At 32.5% G+C, this 25,389-nt stretch overlaps 2 protein-coding genes across 4 annotated transcripts in view; one reads left to right on the forward strand and one right to left on the reverse strand.

Moving 5' to 3' along the window:
* Positions 1 to 25,389, reverse strand: part of LOC126774451 (adenylate cyclase type 2-like) — a 206,833-nt gene that overhangs the window by 17,998 nt on the left and 163,446 nt on the right. For all 3 annotated transcript variants that reach the window (XM_050495998.1, XM_050495996.1, XM_050495999.1), the window contains exons 6-8: positions 9,506 to 9,718; positions 2,974 to 3,101; positions 1,972 to 2,130 (exon numbers count right to left, since the gene is read on the reverse strand). In XM_050495998.1, coding sequence (XP_050351955.1) covers positions 1,972 to 2,130; positions 2,974 to 3,101; positions 9,506 to 9,718 — 500 coding nt within the window. The remainder of the gene's footprint in view (positions 1 to 1,971; positions 2,131 to 2,973; positions 3,102 to 9,505; positions 9,719 to 25,389) is intronic.
* The window catches only part of LOC126774475 (probable E3 ubiquitin-protein ligase sinah), a 58,685-nt gene continuing 52,722 nt past the window's right edge, over positions 19,427 to 25,389 (forward strand). The window contains exon 1 of the mRNA XM_050496036.1: positions 19,427 to 19,684. Within this exon, the coding sequence (XP_050351993.1) occupies positions 19,661 to 19,684 (24 nt within the window). The 5' untranslated portion in view covers positions 19,427 to 19,660. The remainder of the gene's footprint in view (positions 19,685 to 25,389) is intronic.

Here is a 25,389-nt window from a genome sequence, read left to right on the forward strand (position 1 = left end):
TCAAAATGTAGATCAAGAGATGATCCAATATTGATAAAATGTTCATATTATTTTTTCGAACTAAAAGAAAGTTTCTGAATTAGAAAAAAAAAACAATTTAAATAACAGCCCTGTGTTGCATGTTGGCTACTAAATTATTCAGTAAAAGTTTCATCGCTTGCCGCTTTCAACGATAAAAGCTTCCACAAAAAACACGCCACTAAAAACAAAAATAAAACTGAAATATTTTGTAAACTAGACATGGTTGTACAGTTAACCTCTAACTCTATGTTTGTCGCATTAAAATTTTACCTGAAAACTAAACTCTAATTCAATTATATTTGACCATAAAAGATTTTTTTTAATCGAGTAAATAAATCTTTTAGTGGGAATTCGCTTATGTTAGTGAAACTAAATCAAGTAAAATTTGCATACCTTTGTTATGGGCATAATAGAGTAAGAAAGTTTTAAATCTAATGTTACCTTGCTTACTGACTATAATCATATCAGAAAAGGGACTTCGCTTAATGAGCAATCAGAATTAAAAGTCATCAGTCGTATTAAATATCAACCAATATCGTATATCAACCCCTATCGTCAATGAAATATTGCAATTCATTTATTTTAAATTGTCATTGTTATATGTGACATTTATGACACTGATATTTGAACAAAGGGATGGATATTGTAAAAACGAACGGAAAATAATTTTAATTGCCAATTTATTAAAAACATTAAGGAACAGAAAGCTTAAGTCGCACATTAGATTAGAACGTTATCTAAACTACGCCTGAACGCCTTCCAGTTGTGATGCCATCCATCAGATTTTGTGAGATAGAATTGTACTCGTGTGCGCACACACTCACGTGCAGTTGGCTGGCTAGTCTCCCTTGAGAATGCCCGCCGTTACCGAAATCATTGTTAAAGTAAATAGATCTAAGCTTGATCATTAATATATTATTATTTTTTCTCATAGTGCCTTTAATAAAACTTATATAATTGACAGAGTATTTCAAACTAAATAAAGAAAATAAAAACCTACAATAATATTTAATTTGTTTTATGTAAATTACTAAAAACCCATATCGCTCTGATGACGTAAATATATATGAAAAAATAATCAATTTAATTTCCTTTGCATTGCACGGTATAGAGTAAACAGCCACTATCCATCATGAGGTAAACTTTCACGGCAGAGTTTGCGTTTGCATGCATTTTGCATATGCATAAACTGTAAATGAAGTTTACGTTCATATTTCATATGCCATATTTACACTGCTCTAGTCCATTTCAATCTATTTGAGATGAGATTCGTTTCGTAAGTGTTAAAAATGCATACGAAATATTTGCAACCGTTAAATTTCTTGCTATGTTATATAAACTTCCACATAATGTAACAGCTTAGGTAACATTACGAAGCGTATGAATTATTCTTATTTCTCACTAAATGTTCCGGATAAATAATAATTACATTATATTTAATCTAGTAAGTTAGCTGAGATGGCCTAGTGGTAAGAACGCGTGAATCTTAACCGATGATCGTGGGTTCAAACCTGTTTGAATTTTCATGTGCTTTATCTGTGTTTATAAATAATCTCGTATTTGTCGGTAAAGGAAAATATTGTGAAGAAACCTGCATGTGTCTAACTTCATTGAAATTCTGCCTTCTCCTCAAAAGGGAGAGGAGACCTTAGCCCAGCAGTGGAACATTAACAGGCTGTTACTGTACTGTAATCTAATAAATCTTTATTATACTATAAAGATATATTTGACCTTTATACTCATTGCTATATATGTTTTTAAGTCTTTTTAATCTCACGTAACCCAATATTGCCTGTAAAACGATCGCTGTAAGAGATAAGGCCGCTGTTGCATGCAATTTTATTTTCCGTAAAATGTTTGTAATTAAGTGCAATAAAATGTGTCTATCTTTTTTAAAGTTTTTTTTCTGGTAAAACTTAATCAATCATGTTGTAGAATGTTTTGACCTACCCGGCGATACCACCAGATTCCATGTGATTAGCAAGCGTGACGTCATCGCTCCACACATCAAACTGCCACTTTCGTAAGCCAAGAACACCACACAGCACGTTCCCAGTGTGAATGCCAATTCTCATGTCCACGTTGAAGCCAGTTGCTTCTCTTACAAAACTGCAATAATATAATTTGCAATTATAATATTCTTTTGCATGAAAGCTATAAGAGGAATCCACTTGGGAGATACTTTGCCGCTTACCTATATACTTTTCATTGGAAAATTTAAAAAAAAATCCTGAACAAAAAACTGCTTATAAATACGATAACACTAGAAAATGAATTTTAGTACTCCTTAAGCTTTTTAAACGCAAACTAGTACGTTCGCGTTAGTGATAATAATTTCTATTCTGTTCATGTTATTTTACTACTATCAGTTATGATCCTTTTTTAGGTTTTGTTAAACACCGATTTCTCTCTTTCTGTCAACACTGATTCAGCATTTGAAAGAAGAACACGGCATTATTTAATTAATCATCCCCTAAGCAATGTCACTTAGTTAAAGGCGAAAATATTTATTACAAAGTTCTGTAATAAAGTTAACTTATTCAGTATTCATCTATTATATTGAAATACAACAAACAGTGGGCTGGTTTTAGTATGTTATTTTAACTCCTTACAATTTACAAATAAAATGACAGTTCAGGAACGAACTTTATAGACATTTTTTGTATTCATTATATTACAAATTATTTTATTTGTAATGTTGTTTATTAAAATAGGCGAGTAGAATGGCGAATATTTCACCTGATGGTAAGTGATATAACCGACCATACACATTAGCAAATAATAAGAAATAGTAAGAAATATTAACACATAATTTACACCATCAATGCACCATGAACCTTGGTAAATAAGATGTTATATCCCTTTAGCTACACTAGCTCACTGTATTATACATCTGTATTTCAAGATTTAAGGGGTAAAAATTCAGGTAAATAGAATTTATTGACGACTTACCGTATCGCTTCAATCATTTGTAATCCCATATTCACACAGTTGTACGCGTGGTTCGGTCTCGAAACTGGGAGACCAGAAACGCAATAGTAACAGTCGCCAAGGATTTTGATCCGCATGCACTGGTTCTCCTGGAAAATAACAAATTTTAATAGACAGACAATATTTTAAGAAGCATACATAATTAATTATATGCCAGGTTTCGATTTTATGATTTTTGCAGAACATTTTTATATACATATTTATTTACCAATAAATAAATAGAAAACTCAAGTTAATAAAATATCAATAAATAATATTAATAATAATGTCCTCCAGACCGATTTCGACCACGGCGGCCAATCTCAAGAGAGATGAACCAACTACGCAGGAGATATAATAGTGCCGAAGTGCGTGCGCAAACACAGGTGCACTCTCTATTCCCTAACTCTCATAATCTGATGGGACGGCAGGACCGTCGGCTTTACGTGCTTTCTGAGGCAAGGGAATGTACACACTTCCAACTTCCAGACTCCGAGCTGCTACTGAGAATTTTCTGACAGAAAAACCCAATAACTTTTTATTGGCCCGACCTGGGAATTGAACCCAGGACCTCCGGGTCTGCAGCCTTACATCAAGCCACTAGACCAACGAGGTATTCAAAGAAATAAGGATTAGTATGTACAGGATAATGAAAGAGTTGGAAGGTAGTACATACAAGATACATAAGTTTAATTTTTAAATTAATTAAGAAGAGTAACCGCAGAAAACGGTCGTGAATTGTCAGAAAGTGATATGCGACATTGATCATTATAATTATAACATTTTACGAATACACGCATCAAAATAGTATATCAACATAAGTCGGTTGTCAACATTTTATGGGTGGGTAATGAAGTGGGTTTTTACAGAATAGCACTGCGGATCAGACCGTAAAACATAAGACTTTTCATTCCGCATATGATTAATTTAAGTAGATTGCTTGAAAACAACCAAATATGTACGTGTATATATATATATATACGTACTATTGCTGTTCATGAATTCATTTACATATGGTTTACATAATTCTACTGGTGGTAAGGCTTTGTGCAAGCCCGTCTGGGTAGGTACCACCCACTCAAAACAGTAGTACTTGGTATTGTTGTGTTCCGGATAGAAGGGTGAGTTAACAAGTGTAAGGAAAAGTTAACAAGTCATGCCCATGGTGGCCCATATGCTAGTCCATCTGCCAATACTGTATAAAAAAAATATAACATTAAATTAATATAAAAATCCTGTTTTCAATTCGTTCTTTAAATGCTAATTTTCTTGCAAGTTACTCTAGTACTTTATTTCGAATTTTCGAACTTTAAATTTAATTTAATGTTGTAAAATAATAAAAGAGCTTATTTTAATAAAGTATATTTTTATTATGGCTTTATCAAACTACCTACCTATAAAATTTTATGACGAGTTCAAGTTACAAGTATTAAGTAAGCACAATTAACCTACTACCAAAATATTAATAATATAATAATATCCTGGGACATTATTCACACACGGCCATCTCATCCCAAGTTAAGCAGAGCTTGTGCTATGGAAACCAGACAAGTGATATACTACACTTTACTACTTTTCTTTTGTAAATACATACATATATAGATAATTACACCCAGACTCAGGACAAACAGAAATGTTCATGCACACAAATGTCTGTCCTGGATGGGAATCGAAACCACAACCCTAGGCGTGAAAGAAAAGTATCTACCAACCACCCCAACCGGCCTGCTTAAACTGTATTTACATAAAATATATTTTATATAAAAGTTTCCCTCTTATTAGCCTTTGTTCAGTGTTCTAGTTTAAGTAATCTACATAAACTAAGAACATTAAAAATGATATTTATAATGGAGACATAATGTATGAGAGCATTCATGCCATTTTTCTTGTTCAAGCAACAATACCATCGTTCAGCAATCTACTACCACAGATTAATTAAAATATAGAGCTTTTATAAAAAATAAAACTAATAAGAAAAGGCTCACAAATAATTATCCTCGTCACCTTGATAATCTATTTTTTTAAGTCCTTAATAATGTAATATTAATATTATAAAAATAAAATTCAAGGTTATTCGATTGGTTGACCTTTCTTTTCTGCCGCAAGAGAGCAATTATTTATATGTCAACCTGATTTCTGCATGGACATATTTTTTAGTACATTTAGAAGTTTCTATTGTTAAATTTGAAGTAATCTGTGTATTTTTTATACTCTGTGTTCTGACAAGTGAACAAAGAGGCATTGTTAGTTGAAATGAAAATTGATGGGCGATAAGGCATTCATTAGGCAATTATTTTAATTAAAGCCTAAATGATACTCACTCTAAACCCCGTTTAATTAAGGGTTCCGGTCGAGTGAATTTTTTTTTTATACAATGCGAAGGCGGACGAGCATATGGGCCACCTGATGATAAGTGGTCACCAACAAAAATAAACATTGGCATTGTAAGAAATGTTAAACATCGCTTACATAGCTAATGCACCACCAACCTTGGGAACTGTGTTATGTCCCTTGTGCCTGTAAGTGTAATTACACTGCCTCACTCACCTTTCAAACCTTTTGCGGTAGAATATCTGATGAGTGGGTGGTACTTACCCACCAGTCACCTAATCAATCTTTACTATTCCGTAACAGCCTGTGAATGTCCCACTGCTGGGATAAAGGCATCCTCTCCCTTTTTTAAGGAGAAGGTTTGGAGCTTATTTCAGCACGCTGCTCAAGTGCGGGTTGGTGGAATACACATGTGACAGAATTTCAGTGAAATTAGACACATGCAGGTTTCTTTACGATGTTTTCCTTCACCGTAAAGCACGAGATGATTTATAATCACAAATTAAGCACATGGAAATTCAGTGGTGCTTGCCTGGGTTTGAACCCACGATCATCGGTTAAGATTCTCGCGTTCTTACCACTGGGCCATCTCGGCTTGATCTTTACTATTCATTTAACATAAATGTAATTAAAATTGCTCTTAGGTGTCTAAGAGCAATTGTCTTTACACAATATCAATATTGATTAGCCAATATAGGATAATTATATTATGACGTCACATAAATATATAAACGTAAACATTATTTATCATTAACATATATATACTAATATTTATGCGAAAGTATCTCTGTCTATCTGTTACGCTTTTAAGGATAAACCACTGAGCTGATTTTGATAAAGTATGGTTACTTTTTTACCTAAAGACAAATTAGGCTAGTGTATGATAATTAAATATTAATATTAAATATTGTGACGGGCCGGTTGGCGTGGTTGGTAGATACTTGCCTTTCACGCCGAAGGTTGTGCGTTCGATTCCCACCCAGGACAGACATTTGTGTGCATGAACATGTCTGTTTGTCCTGAGTCTGGGTGTAATTATCTATATAAGTATGTATTTACAAAAGAAAAGTAGTATATGTGGAATATCAGTTGTCTGATTTCTATAGCACAAGCTTTGTACAAGCTTAATTTGGATCAGATGGCCGTGTCTGAATAATGTCCCAGGATATTATTATTTATTAACATTTAGTTCAATATCCAAGCGCAAAGCAACCCTAACTAACAATATGACAATGTTGTTTGTACTGGATCGTGTGTCTTAACTAAGTTGAGCGCTAAGGCATAAGTATTTCAGTAAATAAGTGTTTAGGTCTGGTTATGTAATGGATAAATTTCATTGTTAAATAAAGTGGTCATGTTTTCGTTTAAAACTTACCTATACTAATAATATATATGTGAAAGAAGCTATGTACAGAAGCGATTTAGATAAAATTGCTGATTTAAAATGTATAAAGCAAGCTTAAGCCCCAAGGAAGAGTACAGGCCACATTTTTTACACCTAAAATCTGCCTAGTCTATATTTAATATTAAGATATTTTAACTAATAGGTTGAAATTCGATAATAATAATTATTATTGTAATTTTTAGGTAAACACATTATGACTTTGCATGTTTCAAACATTTCTATTTGATTGATTTCTCATTTGTTTTATTGCATATTTTTGTTATAGTTATTCAAAACTGAATGCCAAAATAATATGATTATTGCTTAAAAATAATTCAGAAGCACAAACAAAATTTAAGAAAATAAAATGTCATTATGAATATTTTAGAAAACTTTATATAAGGAGAGAAATATGCTCCATATTTGGTCTGCGAACAACCGCGTAAGTGTTGAGCTAACATTTGTTTATCACTTAACATTTTCTATTTACATTTCGTGATAAAATTGAACTTCTAAGAATATTTACTAAAACATTTTTAGTAATACGCATATATAGATAGGAGATATTATAGTGCACAAGTGTGTGCGCAAACACACACCTCTCTTCCCTCACTCTCATAATCCGACGGGATGGAAATTTGACACGACCGGAAAGAATTCAGGCACAGGACCCAATAGAAAAACCCAATAACTTTTTTTTGGCCCGACCTGGGAATTGAACCCAGGACCTCCGAGTCTAAGACCTTACATCAAGCCACTAAACCAACGAGGCAGTCGATTATTATACATCTATATACTATTAACGTATTAATTGTCACCGAGTTAACTGACATGTGGACCTTGCTCACGTGCAGCCTTGAGGCGGACTGTCAACAATCTTATGAATGTCAAATGATGATGATGATGATGATGAAATGAAAATATATCAAGATAAGATCATAGACAATTTTAAGTACTTTTTATAGTTTTAACATATTCCTAACAATTTTAACCCTTATTGCATGAGATGGCCCAGAGGTAAGAAATGCCAAACCCGGGCAAGCATCACTGAATTTTCATGCGCTTAATTTGTGGATATAATTCATCTCGTGCTTGACGGTGAAGGAAAACACCGTGAGGAAACCTGCATGTGTCTAATTTCAATGAAATTCTGCCACATGTGTATTCCACCAACCCGAATTGGAGCAGCATGGTGAAATAAGCTCCACACCTTCTCCTCAAAAAGGGAGAAGAGGCCTTAGCCCAGCAGTGCGGCATTCACAGGCTGTTACTGCTGTACTGCATTGGGTTTGTTTAATAAACAATACAATATCTAAACATTATTTAAACCATTAAAAATTCTGGACATATAGCTTAAACGTTATCATTTTATAAGCACAAAAAGGGTAAAGGACATATTCAATGTGTTTTCATGGCCCCTAAAAAGAATTGTAATATTTTTAAGTAAGATACATTTACTGGTGGTAGGGCTTTGTGCAAGCTCGTCTGGGTAGGTACCACCCACTCATCAGATATTCTACCGCAAAACAGCAATACTTGATATTGTTGTGTTCCGGTTTGAAGGGTGAGTGAGCCAGTGTAATTACAGGCACAAGGGACATAAAATCTTAGTTCCCAAGGTTGGTGGCGCATTGTCTATAAGCGATGGTTGACATTTCTTAGAATGCCAATGTCTAAGGGCGTTTGGTGACCACTTACCATCAGGTGGCCCATATGCTCGTCCACCTTCCTATTCTATAAAAAAAAAAAAATTATCAAATATATTATATTTAGTCGCTATAGAAGCATTACACTTCCTAATTTAATGTCCAGCATCTACTAGTACATAAAGAAATAACTCGGTCTCAAGCAGAACCGGCTAAAAAATCGACGGTTTTATTAAAATATTTTTATTATAGTTTGAAACGCCTTATTCTGACTGTTTCATTTGCATGGTGTGCTATTTATAATGTATAGTTTTATAATAACCTTTACTGGTGGTAGGGCTTTGTGCCAGCTCGTCTGGGTAGGTACCACCCACTCATCAGATATTCCACCGCAAAACAGCGTTACTTTGTATTTTTGTTGTTTAATTTGGAAGTGTGAGTGAGCCAGTTTAATTAGAGGCACAGGGTCATAACATCTTAGTTCCTAAGGTTGGTAGCGTAGGCGATGTAAGCTTTGGTTAACATTTTTTACAATGCCAATGTCTACGGGCGTTGGTGGCCACTTACCATCAGATGGCCCATACGGTCGTCTGCCTACGTATTATATAAAAAAAAAAACAAACGTTCTTTAAGATATTTTTTAACTCTACTATACTTGACCTACCAAAGTTGCATATAAAATAGCAATATCATTCAATGTAAGTTGCTAGTATGATTCTATAAGGGTCTTATTTACTTAATTTATTACAAGAACCTAACCTAACCTTACGTATATAAGATTAGCGGGTGATTAGTTAAACAATGCTGGCTTTTTCTTTCGAATGTTGAATCAATATTGAAAGAAAGAGAGAAAACAGTGTTAAACTAAACAGTCGCTAAGCAATGTTTATAAGTAAGGCCGTAAATAAATAAAGTCCTAATAAATATATTACTATACTATTTTAAAGCGCGTTTGTACTTTATACGTAAACTAGTTAAAAAACCAACTGGATTAGTTGCTTCGTTCTTATGTGAACGATTGACAAATCAACAAACATACTTTCACATTTTATAATAAATTATTAAAATAATATTGGAAGGAAATCTTCAGCCAGAAAAGATGCAATTTACGATACAAGTCCTGTAACGCATTTTTTACAAATAAAAAAAATACCTGAGCGATTTGATCAAATCTTCCAAATAATTCATTCAAAGTCTTCACCAGGTCAGAGGCGCTCAAACGTTCGGACAGTGGTGTGAAGTTAACAATATCAGCGTACAAGATACTGACGTTATTGTGACGTTGCACGTGCATCTCATGGAAGCGAGTCTGCTTAGTGCTGTCTGCGCACGCATCCGCCATTTTGAGCATGATGGAACGTTTAACCTGTAACAAAAGCATAATTGGTTTTCATAATATTCTTGGTATTTTCTGTAAGACATGTCGATGGTCCGTTACAAATCATATAGATATAAAAGACGAAGTCATGTGAAAATAATTGTTCTTATTTAACAGTTACTTGTGTTAATAAACTACTAACAAAATACGCAGACATTCATTATGTAAATGATGAAAGATGTAACATTACCAAATACAGTATAGGTTTAACGTCTTTAGTAACAGTTTTGCAAAGCATATGCTGCAAGAAACGGTCTTGGCACTTCACAAATACCATTAACAAATGTTAAAACTGAGTGCGTTTTATTGATTAAATTTCATCAATATCGAATATTTTACAAATTGATTCTACATCAAGTTTCGAAATAGTTCTTACAGAAAACCTACTAGACCTAAATATCATTGCGCCTACAATAATTTAAGAGTAACACCGGTATAAAGATATATGATATTATAAAACTATAGGCTACGTTTGTTAAAAATATTTCTTTCAAACTTTGCTTATTGTTAAAATCAAAATTACATTTCGGAATAAACAACTTTAACAAAACATTTTATGAGATTATTCATTAATGTACTTTAATACCATTTGTTTAAATACGGTAACAGTAACAGCCTGCTAATGTCCCACTACTGTGCAAACGCCTCCTCTTCCTTATGAGAAGAAGGTTTGGAGCTTATTCCACCACGCTGCTCCAATGCGGGTTGGTAGAATACACATGTGACAGAATTTTAATGAAATTAGGCACATGCAGGTTTCCTCACGATTTTTTCCTTCATCCACGAGATGAATTATAAACACAAATTAAGCACATGAAAATACAGTAGTGCTTGCCCGGGTTTGAACCCACGATCATCGGTTAAGATTCACGCGTTCTAACCACCAGGCCATCTCGGCTTTTACAAAACACAGTACTCATTCACATCTATGCTCTTCTCATGTCACTTCGTATGTAAATAAGTAATTTTCTCCGTTTATTTATTTCAACTAAAATAGCGTTTACAGAAGTAAAATATTTCTCTTTGCATAAAATTAAACAAATACACGACTCCTCCGTTTTATTTTATTTATAGAAAGTGAGTTAGTACAATTATCATTTCATAATATTCATGAATGTTCAAACAACAAAAGGGACGTCGGAACCATTTTATTTACCATGAACAGTTCAGGTAAATTCTTGTAATACCTTCAATATCATATGAATAAATAGAAAGTTCTAGAGATTCCAGACAAATTATGATGCAATTATCGTTGTCAGGTGACGATTCAAGAATTGCGTGTGAAAGATTTTGCGTCATGACTCAAGATTATTTACTTTAAGGTTATTAATCTCATAATTGTTTCACGCAAGTATCAAGACTACGTGACTAAGGGTACTGCGGTCTTCCGGAAAAGCGAGGGTTTTTTATTTTTTACAGTGCGATGATAAATAAATATTTAATTCAGAATTAGAAACAACTAAGCATAAATAAAACGTTATCAATTATAACATTAATGTAACTAAAGATGTCACAACTTTAACTACGGATGATATTCTCAATTTGTGCGCACATGCAATTTTGTCCAATTTCCACATCTATTGGTAATCCAAGTAATAATTCTCTCCCTTTTTAGAAATATATATGAAATATATTTAACAGTTTCAACTTTTCACTTCGGCTGTCCCTTTGACATACTGTTTGTTTTTACATTGTTTTCGATGGGATAATTTATTATCATATGAATAAATGAAAAAAAATCGGGACATAATATCTTATTTTCCAAGGGCCACTAGTGCATTGGCGATGTAAGCGATGGTTAACATTTCTTACAATGCCAATGTCAATGGGCATTGGTGGTGTTTTATAAAATATTTATCAATGTTTTTATATAAATAATCAATATTATTACGGATATACATAACATTGTAAATATGCTGTGATGTCACCGTAAGTACACCAACTTTGTCATCATCCCGGAGAGAGTCTCTAGCTCTAAGACTGTAGCTCTACCAGCTCTTTTTTGATGTACGAATACAGTTCTTATGTCTGCAGAATTACCTTTAGAGTAATATGTAAAAAAGGATATGTGTAAGTACTGAGATGAGGAGTGTGAGAAAGAACGGACGAAGAATAAATATTGTGCCAACCCCACGTAGTGGGAAAAGGACAGGAAGAGGAATATGCCATATGACATTAAACTATCAAAATATTTAAAGTATACCCATCATATTAGCTGTCTAATTTTCCTAATCGCGTATGTTGTGGAGCTTAGTCTACCTGCAAGGAATAGCAAATGAGAATCCACTGGAGCTTTGAATCGATACTAATGCCTAAAAGAACTGTATTGCATGTTTACATTAGCTACATTATATTCACATTAGATATAAAATATCAGACAAAGTTGAACCTTAACCTTAATTAATCAGCCTATTTTTTTATTGTATTTTCATGTTTCGTTTATTTATTTTTCGTACTATTTGTGATTACATTTAAGTGTGTAAATTTCGTAAGTATATGTTTAAAATTAACTTAAAAATATCCACCTTAAGATTATTAATACCTCCTAATTACCTAAAACATAGTACCTAAGATGGAATGGCGATTTAATTGTACACATTGTGTAACCTCTGTTCTCTTGTAAGTGACAATAATATGTCGTATTGAGAATAAATGTCTTTAAACCTGAGTTGAACTAAAAAATATGATGACAGCTTTTCGTCTGCGTCAGCGTCGTAATTCCTTCATTGGCAGCAGATCAGAAGAACTTTACTTAATAAAGCCCTCAGTGACAAAATATATTCCTAGAATTGTCGAGTGACTCTTTTCTATATAATCAGTGATTTTTGTACTTAATATAAATCGGTGTTAAATCAGTTATTCAGTTGCAATTTGTATTAAGTTGAGATGTATTTCAACCACGCGTGATCGTCTGTGTCCAAACCGGTTCATTAACAATGACCCAAATATACTCAGCTCACGTACGCCCGATGAATAAAACACGTCTACATTTCTTGTAAATGCTTAAAATGAATGAACGAATCAACAATAATAATGTTGCTTTAGTTAGCAATGTGTCTTTTTAAGATTATTTTCATTTAAAGTAAGAAAAAAACACTCTGTCATTTTTACTGGTTAAAAAGATTAAATAAATTATATACACTACCTGGAAATTTTCAATGAAAATGAGGAATAATAACATAAGTCGGTTGTTAACCAACTTTATAAATTATTTACAATTTCAATCAATCAATCAATCAACAGCCAATCATTGTCCACTGCTGAACATAGGCCTCTCCCAAGGTGCGCCAAAGCTCCCTGTCCTCCGCCTTCCGCATCCATTTACAATTTAATAAAACTATATTCCAGGGCTCAGCGTCATAAGTATACCGGACAAAGGTTACTACAGGAAATATCTATCTTTACTTCCCCGCGTATCAAAATATCAATGCCAGTTATACGTTAAAATATGTTTTTTTAATACCACGATTTTATTAACTAATATAATTTGTATGTTTGTTTACTTGTTTGATTAGATCTGATTTAGCATTCGATTTTCATTTAATTTTCTTATGTTTCTTATAAGTTTATGTAGTAGTGGACTAGGAGTACGTACAATTACCATAAAACCAAAGTTCATCCACAATTATTCGCCTTTGATGGTTTTTCTTTATAGAATAGATAGGCGGATCAGCATATGGGTCACCTGATGGTTTGAGGTCACCAACGCCCGTAGACATTAGCATTATAAGAAATGTTAACCCATTGCTTACATGGCCAATGCGCCGCCTTGGGAACTAAGAGCTTATGTCCCTTGTGCCTGTAATTACACTGGCTCACTCACCCTTCAAACCGGAACACAACAATATCAAGTACTGCTGTTTTGTGGTAGAATATCTGATGAGTGGGCGGTACCTACCCAGACGACCTTGCACAAAGCTCTACCACCAGTATTTTGGTGTTGGTGTTTTCGGTCTCTTTATTTTTTATAACGATATTTTAAATTTTATCTTTTTTCTAACTCGGCTAAACACATGAATTTTATAGTCCTATAAATGGTATTCTCTTAAGCTGTCCTAAAAATTACAGTAACAGCCTGTTAATGTCCCACTGCTGGGCTAAGGCCTCCTTTCCCTTTTGAGGAGAAGGTTGTGGAGCTTATTCCACCACGCTGCTCCAATGCGGGTTGGTAGAATACACATGTGGCAGAATTTCAATGAAATTAGACACATGCAGGTTTCCTCACGATGTTTTCCTTCACCGTTAAGCACGAGATGAATTATAATCACAAATTAAGCACATGAAAATTCAGTGGTGCTTGCCCGGGTTTGAACCCACAACCCACATCATCGGATAAGATTCACGCGTTCTAACCACTGGGCCATCTCGGCTTTTTTTTTTAATTAATCAAATATATATAAAATATTATAAAATTACAATCTTCTATAAATGGTACTCATAAAATTGTTATGAATACGAACATTATTTTTTACTATTAAATTTAGATAAACAAGAACTCAAAGTCGAAGACAAAGTCAAAATCTTTATTCGATAAAATAAGTTTTACTCTTGGTTATTGATTGTTAAAAATAAAACACAAAATACAAAAAAAAACTGTCGATTTGCATACTCGCTGAGAATATTAAGACAAAAACAACAACATGACAACCAAATATTTAAAGAGTTAAAAAGCCTTATATAATAAACTAATTAAAATATAGTGCAGGATTCCAAATCATAAAAACTAACAATTTTAACGGAAACAAAACAATGATTCTATACCGGAGAAATCTCGCAAAGTCCTATATTTATAATGATATGTAATTATTTACACACATTATTATTGTTAAGTTGATATATGTTTGATATATAAAGCCGCTTTTAATGAAATGTAAACTAAACGGTTTCTTGGTATATAATATAACAATCCTATTCATATATAAATTTTGTAATCTTCACCCGTTTTGAAGACAACGTTTAAACGAGAAACAAAGATCAAAGACAAATTGAATATAACGATATCAACTATAAAAAAGTACTGGTGGTAGAGCTTTGTGCAAGCTCGTCTGGGTAGGTACCACCCACTCACCAGATATTCTATCGCAAAACAGCAGTTCTTAGTATTGTTGTGCTCCGGTTTGAAAGATCAGTGAACCAGTGTAATTGAGGGCACAAGGGACATAACATCTTAGTTCCCAAGGTTTGTGGCGCATTGGTTATGTAAGGGATGGTTAACATTTCTTACAATGCTAATGTCTATGGACGTTGGGACCACTTACCATTAGGTGGTACATACGCTCGTCCGCCTTCCTATTCTATAAAAAAAGTCGGTTTGAAATCACAGACAGACCTTAAAGTTTATTTAAATGCTCGTAGATATATTAATGTGATTTTTTCGGTATCACTTCAACTTCGTCTTATCGCGTCAGTGTTATCAAGAGCGATCGTCGTTCTTAATACGATGGTTATTAATATATGTGATAATAAAGTAAATAAATATGACTTGACACCATGACCGGGTTATATCTTGTTTACTTTTAAAATTGCTTATGTTTACTTGACATAGTTTTTTTTTTTTTTTGCGAAAAGCGTAGATCACTTTCGCGATGCAGAAATTGCGCCTTAGTTTACTTTGTGGCTATTATTTATGTTTTCGTTGTTGTAATATTGTGCTGTTTCCTATATTTTGGAATTGGCAACACTATTCATATAGACGAAGACGTAATTAGTGGAACTTCTATTCATACGCTCAAACTAATAGGTTTATGAAGAAAATTCATAGCTTAACAAAATAAAGATAATAGTATAAAGTATCGTGGTATCGATTATTTTCCTGTAACTTAATTAATTAATGATACGTGTTAAGTAGATAATGGGCTAAGTTAGGGTATAATCTATCTGTATTCAAAATTTTATCAAAATCCATCCAGTCGTTTTTGTGTGAATGTGTAACAAACACCCAAACAAACAAACTATCACATTTATAATATTAGTAGGATGACTCATCACAATTCTAAGAGCAATATAGTCTCGATCTTTATCAAAGACAATTTTATTAACATAATAAAAATAATAATAGTGAATAAGAAAAAAATCTACTTATCGGCACGCTCTTAATGTTTTTTAAATGATCATTATATAATAATTAATGTTTATTGAACTCGATGAGATAAGTGAGGGTTAGTATCAATGGCCGTATCGTAATTCATAGGCCTAGAAAGCCTACCCTTCAAATCAATCGTGTCACAAGATTATACTTTATCGTGAACCAAAAACAAACATACAAATGCCGCTATCTGTTTTATTATATATTAATACTGTAAGACGTTACATGTGATCAATCGTAAATATCTTCGTTTAACAAATCATTAAAATATCAACTTTATCTTGGCTTTATACAGCGTGTTTCCTTTGACGTATGTACAGCGATTGTTATCCTATATGTTTATTACTCGATAAAACTAAAGCTGATTTAGGTATTTATGAAAATTCGTAAATCTTAGAGTGATTAGATACGCAATTGAATTCAAATTACTGGTGAAGATATAAATTATTATTACTTCTTACAACGTCATAACCTTGACATACTTTGATTTTAACCACAATCAAAAACAATAATAATCAAAAAAATTAGTAATAACATTTATTTATTTGTTGAAACTATGTACAGATATTTTTATAATATACAAAGTTAAAATAAAAAGAACAAAATACACATTACAAATTTAAAGCAAAAAAACGCCGTATAAAAGATTGTCCTGTGGCATTGTATCCAAGACGCTGGCACGATTGCCTCTCTGGACCGCTATACTCAGCCAAGTAATAACTAAAAAATTATAAAAATAAATGATGAAGCTGTTTTTTAAAAGATTTTATATGTTTATGCTCTCCCTACTTCTCGTTAATTGAAATACATCACAACCTACAAGAGTACAAGGGACATTAACAAGCACATGACATTATTATCAGCTATAGATAAATTGAATATTTATTTACAGTACATAGACAATCGATTATATGCAATCAAACGTAGATAGGACTTAACAAATAAACGATAGTAAAGTGTTAAGTCGTAGATTAAAGAATAGCCTGCGCAGTTAAGAGATAAGGAAGTTGAGGATAATTGAGGATATATTTTTCTTGAACAATAAAATGATACAATACAATGATAGATTAATAAATCCTTGGATCCTGTTTTTATATACTATATAAATCTAATTGACTTTTTGAAATATTCTTTTTACTGATGAGCAAGTATTTTGTACAATTGCAGGTAGGTATTTTTAATGTTTGTAACAAATTTAGGTTTATATGAAGCATGCGTCAAAATTGACATATAACATATACAAATATATGTATGAAAAGGATTTCTCTTGATTTTACGACTTCATGTTTCAATCAAAGGACTAATATGTTTCTTTGATGGAATTAAGTCTAAGAGACTTAGTGAGGTTTGTGTTAAAAATAGGCGTTTAACAAGGATAAATGTTAGGTCTTTTATTCTTTTTGCTCTACATATTATATTATATAAATCACACATGAAAACACCTATTGTATTTCTGATTCTTCTTTCAAAGGCTAATATATATATTATAAGTGGTTTTATACAAGATATTAAATAAATACAATAAATATGTTTAATTACAAAGAAAATAAATGCGCATTTTATCTATTTAACAATTATATTATCAATATTTTTATTGATAATGTAAAGATGAGTAATTGACACGTAAAGTTGATATGACATTTTTTCCCGCAAATTAGGACCTAAAATCTCTAAAGACTTAAATCAGATATTGTCTTCTAATCATTGTTATGTCGCTTGTAACTGTAGTAATACTTCATAGAGAAGTAGATAATAAAAATATTTCTCTTCAGCAGCAAAAATAAATAATTGTTTTGTAGAAGCTACTCAAACTTGATCAGTTTGACTAGCTTCTACAAAACAATTATTACCTAACTAGTGGTAGACAAGGAAAAAAAAAATTTTATTTGTAAACTCAATAACAGTATGTGTTAAGAACTAATTTCTAATGAAAAACATTTACTGGTGGTAGGGCTTTGTGCAAGCTCGCCTGGGTAGGTACCACCCACTCATCAGATATTCTACCGCAAAACAGCAATACTTGATATTGTTGTGTTCCGGTTTGAAGGGTGAGTGAGCCAGTGTAATTACAGGCACAAGGGACATAAAATCTTCCCAAGGTTGGTGGCGCATTGGCTATGTAAGCGATGGTTGACATTTCTTACAATGCCAATGTCTAAGGGCGTTTGGTGACCACTTTCCATCAGTTGACCCATATGCACGTCCGCCTACCTATTCTATAAAAAAAATTTTTTTTGGAACTTTAGATCACTCATAAGCAATACCACAATGAAATTTAATTATACGATATGTAATTTTTTTAAGTCCGATAACATTGCACATGCTGTTATGTATTGAGGGAGAGAAAGGTGACACGGACTTCCAAAGTCGAATGTCGCAAAGCCCTTTCGATCATAAATGTTGTATTTGTGACAGCCCATAAATCTGAAGTGACTATTGTTTAGCTGATACTTACGTAAAAGGTAAATTAAGTTACCTACCATATAAATATTGACAGTCAGAACCACGAAAAATTGAATACATTTAAAGTAATTAATAATATCTCTGACTACAAAATGGACATTAGATGATGAACTGTCAAAGTGAAATAAAACATTTTTTTAAGCCGCTGCTGTTTATATTTAAATTAGTCGGTGTTTCAAGTATACAAAACATAATAATAATAATAATGTCCTCTAGACCGATATCGCCATGGCGGCCAATATCTAGAGAGATTAGTCCACTACGCAGGAGATATTATAGTGCACAAGTGTGTGCGCAAACACAGGTGAACTCTCTATTCCCTAACTCTCATAATCCGATGGACCTGGGAATTGAACCCAGGACCTCCGGATCTGCGACCTTCCATCAAGCCACTAGACCAACGAGGCAGTCAAAGTACAAAACATAATTATTGCAAATACTATGCATCGTGAATGCAACAATAATTTTTATATAATTATATTGGAAATCTGTTTTAATTGAAAAATTATGGTTAGTTTTTGGCTAAGCTAATGTCCAAAACGAAAATGGTTTCTGAAATAGTATTAATCAAATATAACAATATTATTTTGACTGAAGGCTACGTGCCTTTACATCTATAGAAAAAAGGAAAAATAGCGACTCAAACTACGAAATAGACCTAGCACAATATCTTCCAGATTGCATGAACGACTAATACGGTAAGATGCAATATATCTCGACCTACTAAAGTGCTAATGAAATCCACAAGACGTACGCTGTGACAAGAAATCTCTTTGTTCACATGTAGCACAGATAAAATAACATTACAAAATAATGATGCAAATATTTAATAACGCTTTGAGTAATTCGTTGATTTTGCATATGAATACGCAATTTTACTTTAGAACATTAATAAACTTATCGATTGGTGACATATCTAAATATGACCTAGATATAAATCGTGTGACAACATCATAACAGCGATTGACGTTCTCATTTTTCACTTTCTCGCATAACAAAGACAGACCACATATCAACAAAGGACACTTAAATACAAACTTATCGAGTTATTGTCGAAAAAAAATCACTGTTTGCAATTCTATGTACTTTCAGATAAAGGGACATCACTCCCCACTTTAGACGACGTGTGATTCACGCGTATGCCGGCTATGCGTAAACTGCAACCATAAGCATTCGACGCGTCGACTCGTGCGCACGTACACTATATACAGTAGCGACCCGAGTCCTGCGCCTTGAGGAACGCCGTACCGAACTCTCATAATGACATTATATTTACGGTTACTCAGTGCGTGTTTGTGATAAAAGTTCATTGTGCTATATTATCGATGTTTTAAAGTTTTTAGTGTTCTATTATTGTGATTATAGTGAATTTTCAAAACAACATGTTTCCAAGAATTCAAGGATTGGTGAGTAAATATTTTATTCATAAATCAATAATCCTTAAGCGTAACTTAAGGATATTTGTGACAAAAATTGATTTAACCATAATTATGTAAAGCGTAAATAGTTATAATTGACGCATTGCATTAATCGAATTCACTTGTTTGCCTCGCTCACGATATTATGAAAGTATATAATTGCTTCATACTCAGCATAAAATATTTAAAAATAAAAATATGTTTTACCGAACAATATTAACTTAAGACAAACAAACTGTAATTATGAAATAAGTTTAATGGTTGTAATAATTTAACACAAAAATTGAATAATACATTCAATAAGAAGTTTATGAATTAATTTTTATATTAAATATATTGCCATTTAAATTTCTATTTCTCAGTGTTTTTAGATTGTTTTAGAAATAATAATTACTCATATTATGTTATGAATACATTTTTTGTTTAAGCAGTGACTGTTACTTGCGTAAATAGTATTTAAACAATACAAATATATATAAATACAATATTTTTATCGGAACAAAGTGAAATAGCAGTCCGTTAATATCCCATTTGTGGGTAAAGGCTTTCTTTCTAGTCGATAGTTAAGTGATAGTGGAGAGATTATTAAACCACGTTGTTTTTCTTCGGAGTATACATGTGACATGATCAATTACGACACATAAAGATTTTCCTCACGATATTGCCCTTCATTGTATGTGATGAATGATAGACATAAATAAAGCAGATGCTTACATACTGGTGCTTGCCAAAAAAACCTGCAATCTGTTAAGATGAGCTGAAGTCACTGGGCCGTCTGGACTCTCAGTACTTTTTGTTGTGACTAGTGACAGTTAATAAGTCATTGTCAAGATGTGTCCTGTCCTTAAGCTACCATTTAAAGTATAAGGAAACAATTACAATGCAAACTGTACGTAGATATTCATGCAAATATTACGCATTAAGTTATAAAATGCAACACTTATTACCTACTTCATGTTAATGAACATAACTTATTATAAATCTTTGTTATCGTTCACTCTTAAAATGCGCACAATTGTTTCAGTATGGTTTTGATATTTGCGTGCAATTTATCTTAAAAACCAAGAAAAGTGTATTGTTAGAAAAAAATGCATATAACCCAAATTCTATCAATGTTATTGTTAAATAATTTTATCTGAAGATATTAATCCTGTTTTACAAGAGACATCTTCTAGAAAATGGTTGCTATCTGTAACACTATGAATAATTTTTATATATGAATAAGTGTAATACACCTAATTTTGCTTACAATATAATTATTATTAATATGATATAACAAAATTATAATTCTTAATTCTATAGTTAATTTAATAGGTGATACTGTATACGAAATACTGTATACGAAAAGGGCGGGGTTGTATACAGTAACAGCCTGTAAATGACCCACTGCTGGGCTAAGGCCTCCTCTCCCTTTTGAGAAGAAGGTTTGGAGCTTATTCCACCACACTGCTCCAATGGAATACACATGTAGCAGAATTTCGATGAAATTAGACACATGCAGGTTTCCTCGCGATGTTTTCCTTCACCGTAAAGCACGAGACGAATTATAACAGAAATTAAGTACACAAAATTGAGAGGTGATTGCCCGGGTTTGAACCCACGTCCATCGGTTAAGATTCACGCGTTCTTACCACTGGGCCATCTCGACTTTGTTAACAGGGTTGTATAAAATGATTAATTATGTAATAATCTCATAATTAAATAGAAGCCTTGTTTTAGAATACATAAACTTTGGCATCAAATCAATTATTCTTTACCCAAGTAGACATTAATGACACTTCTGAATTTTCATGTTACAGTACTGAATTAAATGTAAAGCTATCACCGGTTCGGAATGTTGATTCTATCGAGAAGAACCGGCAAGAAAAATATAATAATAAAAAATATCATCACCTATTGCAGTATGAATCCGAACGCATAAACATTTCTTAAGAAATAAATAAAAATAAAAACTAAAATAATTCGTTCATACGTGATAATACCGATATCGATTGTAAATAGCATATCCGACAAATATATAGTCTTTATTGAAATTGTAACTGACATTTTACAATAATTTTTATTCATATATTCTATAATTTAAACTAAAATAAAATCATCTAATATTTATCCAAATGAAAATAACTTCAGAACGTAATTAGAAGACAAATCAAGCACTAAAACAAACACATATTAATTATATCCAAAGGGCTGACTGAGTAAAGTCGTCCCTATGGATTGATTTTCTTGTACATAGCCGCTGTTCTTGCGAAATATATTTATTTGTTCATGTAGAGGAGAAAACTCATTAGATTGAACACGTGAGTCTTAATCGTGGAGTTGAATCCAGAAAGGCATCACTGAGCTTTTAAACTTAAAAGCACACTTTAAACGAATATGCTCTTAAAAGCTATTTTGAATCAATTTAAAAGATAAGTAATTTTAAAAGATATGTTTTATTTAAAGCTACCCATTCAACGGAGTAAAAATAAGTACATTATTTATGTATCAACTGAATTTGTTTTTTAAACTATATAAATTCTTGAAAACGTAATTTGTAATTAATATTAATAAAACTGACACGCAAAATTCATATTCATTCATTAGAAGAAATGAAATCAATTTCAAATAAAAAACGATTGAGTTAAAACATTACATTTAAAGAATAGATATTTAATCATCTATAATATTAACAGTATAACGAATCCCGAGGATTTCAAAGAATTCTTTAGGCTTAGTACTAAATACTACGAATGATTCTATTCATAACAAGCAAGAACTTTAAGTTGATGTAAATAGAGACTAAAATTGAACAACATCGCAATTACAACACGTATTATTTACGACTCTACTGTAAACTGCAAAAATATGATCAATTATAAACACTCAATCTTCTGAAACAATTGTTTGAAAAAAAAATTATATTCTACGAAGAATATTTTTATGGTGGTTATAATACCATTATATGGAGACTTGGTGCATTGTTATCATTTCCTCAAACGTTACAACATATTATTAAAAATACTATCGTTCTAAATATCTTCATTAAAAAGAAAAAATATTTGAAATGTTGGTTATCACCGTAATCAGATATTTAAGACTTAAAAAATGGGAAGATAACTGGTGGGGCTTTGTGCAAGCTCGTCTGTGCTGGCTTTGTGCAACCACCCACTCATTAGATATTCTACCACAAAACAGCAATTCCAGTTGTATTCTAGTTTGAAGGGTGATTGAGTCAGTGTAATTACAGGCACAAGGGACATAACATCTTAGGAATTATTCTCTCTAATTCCTGCTTCCCCCTTCCTTCATATTCATATCCATCATATCCTTTTCTGTATTCCTTCATAAGTCTACGCGAGCTGGCTCTCGATGTCACCGCCTAACTGTGACATCAATTCTATCGCGCACAAAGAAATTTGGCAACTCATTTCTTTGTCGCACTTCCAAAAAATGGAATTCCTTAGCAGCTCACGTGTTCCCCTCCTCTTACAACCCAGGTTCCTTCAAACGAGGCGTGAAGAGGCATCTTGCGAGCCGGCAAGGCGGGGACGGCTGGTACAGAACATTCTTCCCGACTGTACTAGCCTTCGTCGCGTTTGGACTCTACTACCACTTACCATCAGGTGGAGTAGAGTTATTTGCCATCCCGGCGCATATAAAAAAAAAAGCTCCCAAGGTTGGTGGCGCATTGGTGATGTAAGCGATGGTTAACATTTCTTACAATTTCAATGTCTATGGGCGTTGTTGACCACTTACCATCAGGTGGCCCATATGCTCGTCCGCCCACACTATAAATAAAAATTCTCTAATCATCCCCATATATCATATAACCATTTATACGTGTACACGATTTGTCGAAAACCACATGTTTGATTTTTATGATTACTTAACTGGATCAATCTTTATTTATATAATGTTCAGTATATACAACATTAGAGTATTATTATTATATCAACTACAAACCTGCATATAAGCATGTGACCCAAACATATAGCGGTATATATCAGGTATATATATATATAATCATTGTATATATAATCATTGTTTCATTTTAAAATTCAATTGGTTCCTTTTTTAAATCATGCCTTTAAAATGTCACAACGTGAGTTCTTAATATATATGGTGTCATAATTAAATGCAAATATACGTCATGCTTAAAAAAATTGCTTATTAAAACAAAGTGATGACTAAACATTGTTCATGAAATTAGCTAATGATATTCTTGGAATTACTTCGCTACTATAAATGATTGTGATTAATTTTATCTTAGATGCTTTGACTAGAGTTTACCTCAAATACTCAAAATGTTTCAAAGGAAATAATAAATTTGATTATTTTATTTATTGTACCCGTTAGTAAAAGATTCCAGGGTACTGAGAAGTCTGATCTCAGAATCATACATGTAATCGGAGATCTGAACTAACGAAGCTACTATATTTTTTAATTTTATAATAAGCGTATAAAATAATAAAACAACAAACTAAAGATCAAAAGTTATTTGAATGTCAAGTTATTAACAACTGTTATTAAATTTCGTAAGACATTGGACGAAGAATTTGAACGAATTATTTAATATCCGTGATTCAAATATTACCGAATTTCCGCAACTAAAGTTAATCCCTAAGACAAGAGAATTATAAGGGAGATATTTTAGTGATTACGTACTTGTGTACTTTACTGGTGGTAGGGCTTTGTGCAAGCTCGTCTGGGTAGGTACCACCCACTCATCAGATATTCTACCGCAAAACAGCAATACTTGATACTGTTATGTTCCGGTTTGAAGGGTGAGTGAGCCAGTGTAATTACAGGCACAAGGGACATAAAATCTTAATTCCCAAGGTTGGTGGCGCATTGGCTATAAACGATGGTTGACATTTCTTACAATACCAATGTCTAAGGGCGTTTGGTGACCACTTACCATCAGGTGGCCCACATGCTCGTCCACCTTCCTATTCTATAAAAAGAAAAAAAAACTTTCTTCTTTCCCACAGTCCAATAGGGAGGTTGGGGGGTTCAACTTGTACGGAAAGAGATCAAGTGCAAGACCAACGCTTATACCTTGTTTCCGAAACACGGCAATGTATCTATCTGTACTAGCTTAATTATTTCGTAATATAACTAAGATTTTCTTCACAGAAAAATATTCAATAACATTTATTGTCACGATCGTTCGAATATACGTCATCGAGATCTATTTTATAAGCTATGCAGCAGTGTTAAGAATACACCAATTCAGTTTAATCAAATACAGTATGTATATAATAGAAATTATCCTTTTAAATGATGTGTACACAATAGTATAAAGAAAAATATCATTGTTTTTATAATTTTAATATAAATGACACGACAACAGAGAAAAGATCGAAAAAGCTTGTAGGTTGAAGAAGAAGTCATTGTATTATATTTATTTGTAATACAATTAAGTTTGACACTATATACTTTCGACAATACACTATATTGTAAAATCATGTCTGTTTAGTTCGGATCCGAAAATATATAGAATAGACGAAGTTAGATTACAACAGAATCGGGTTCGGGATTAATTACTAAAAAGAAAAGAAGAAGAATAAATATACATTTATTATAGTTATGCTTTTTGTTCGCTTAAAATGTGTTACTTTAATTCAATTTACTTGATTAAACGGCGAGTTTAAATTTCGCTCATGGGAATTTCGAATGACGTCATAGGAAATATTTGTTATCAATTATAG

This window comes from Nymphalis io, chromosome 16, assembly GCF_905147045.1.
Source record: "Nymphalis io chromosome 16, ilAglIoxx1.1, whole genome shotgun sequence".
Lineage (NCBI taxonomy): Eukaryota > Metazoa > Arthropoda > Insecta > Lepidoptera > Nymphalidae > Nymphalis > Nymphalis io.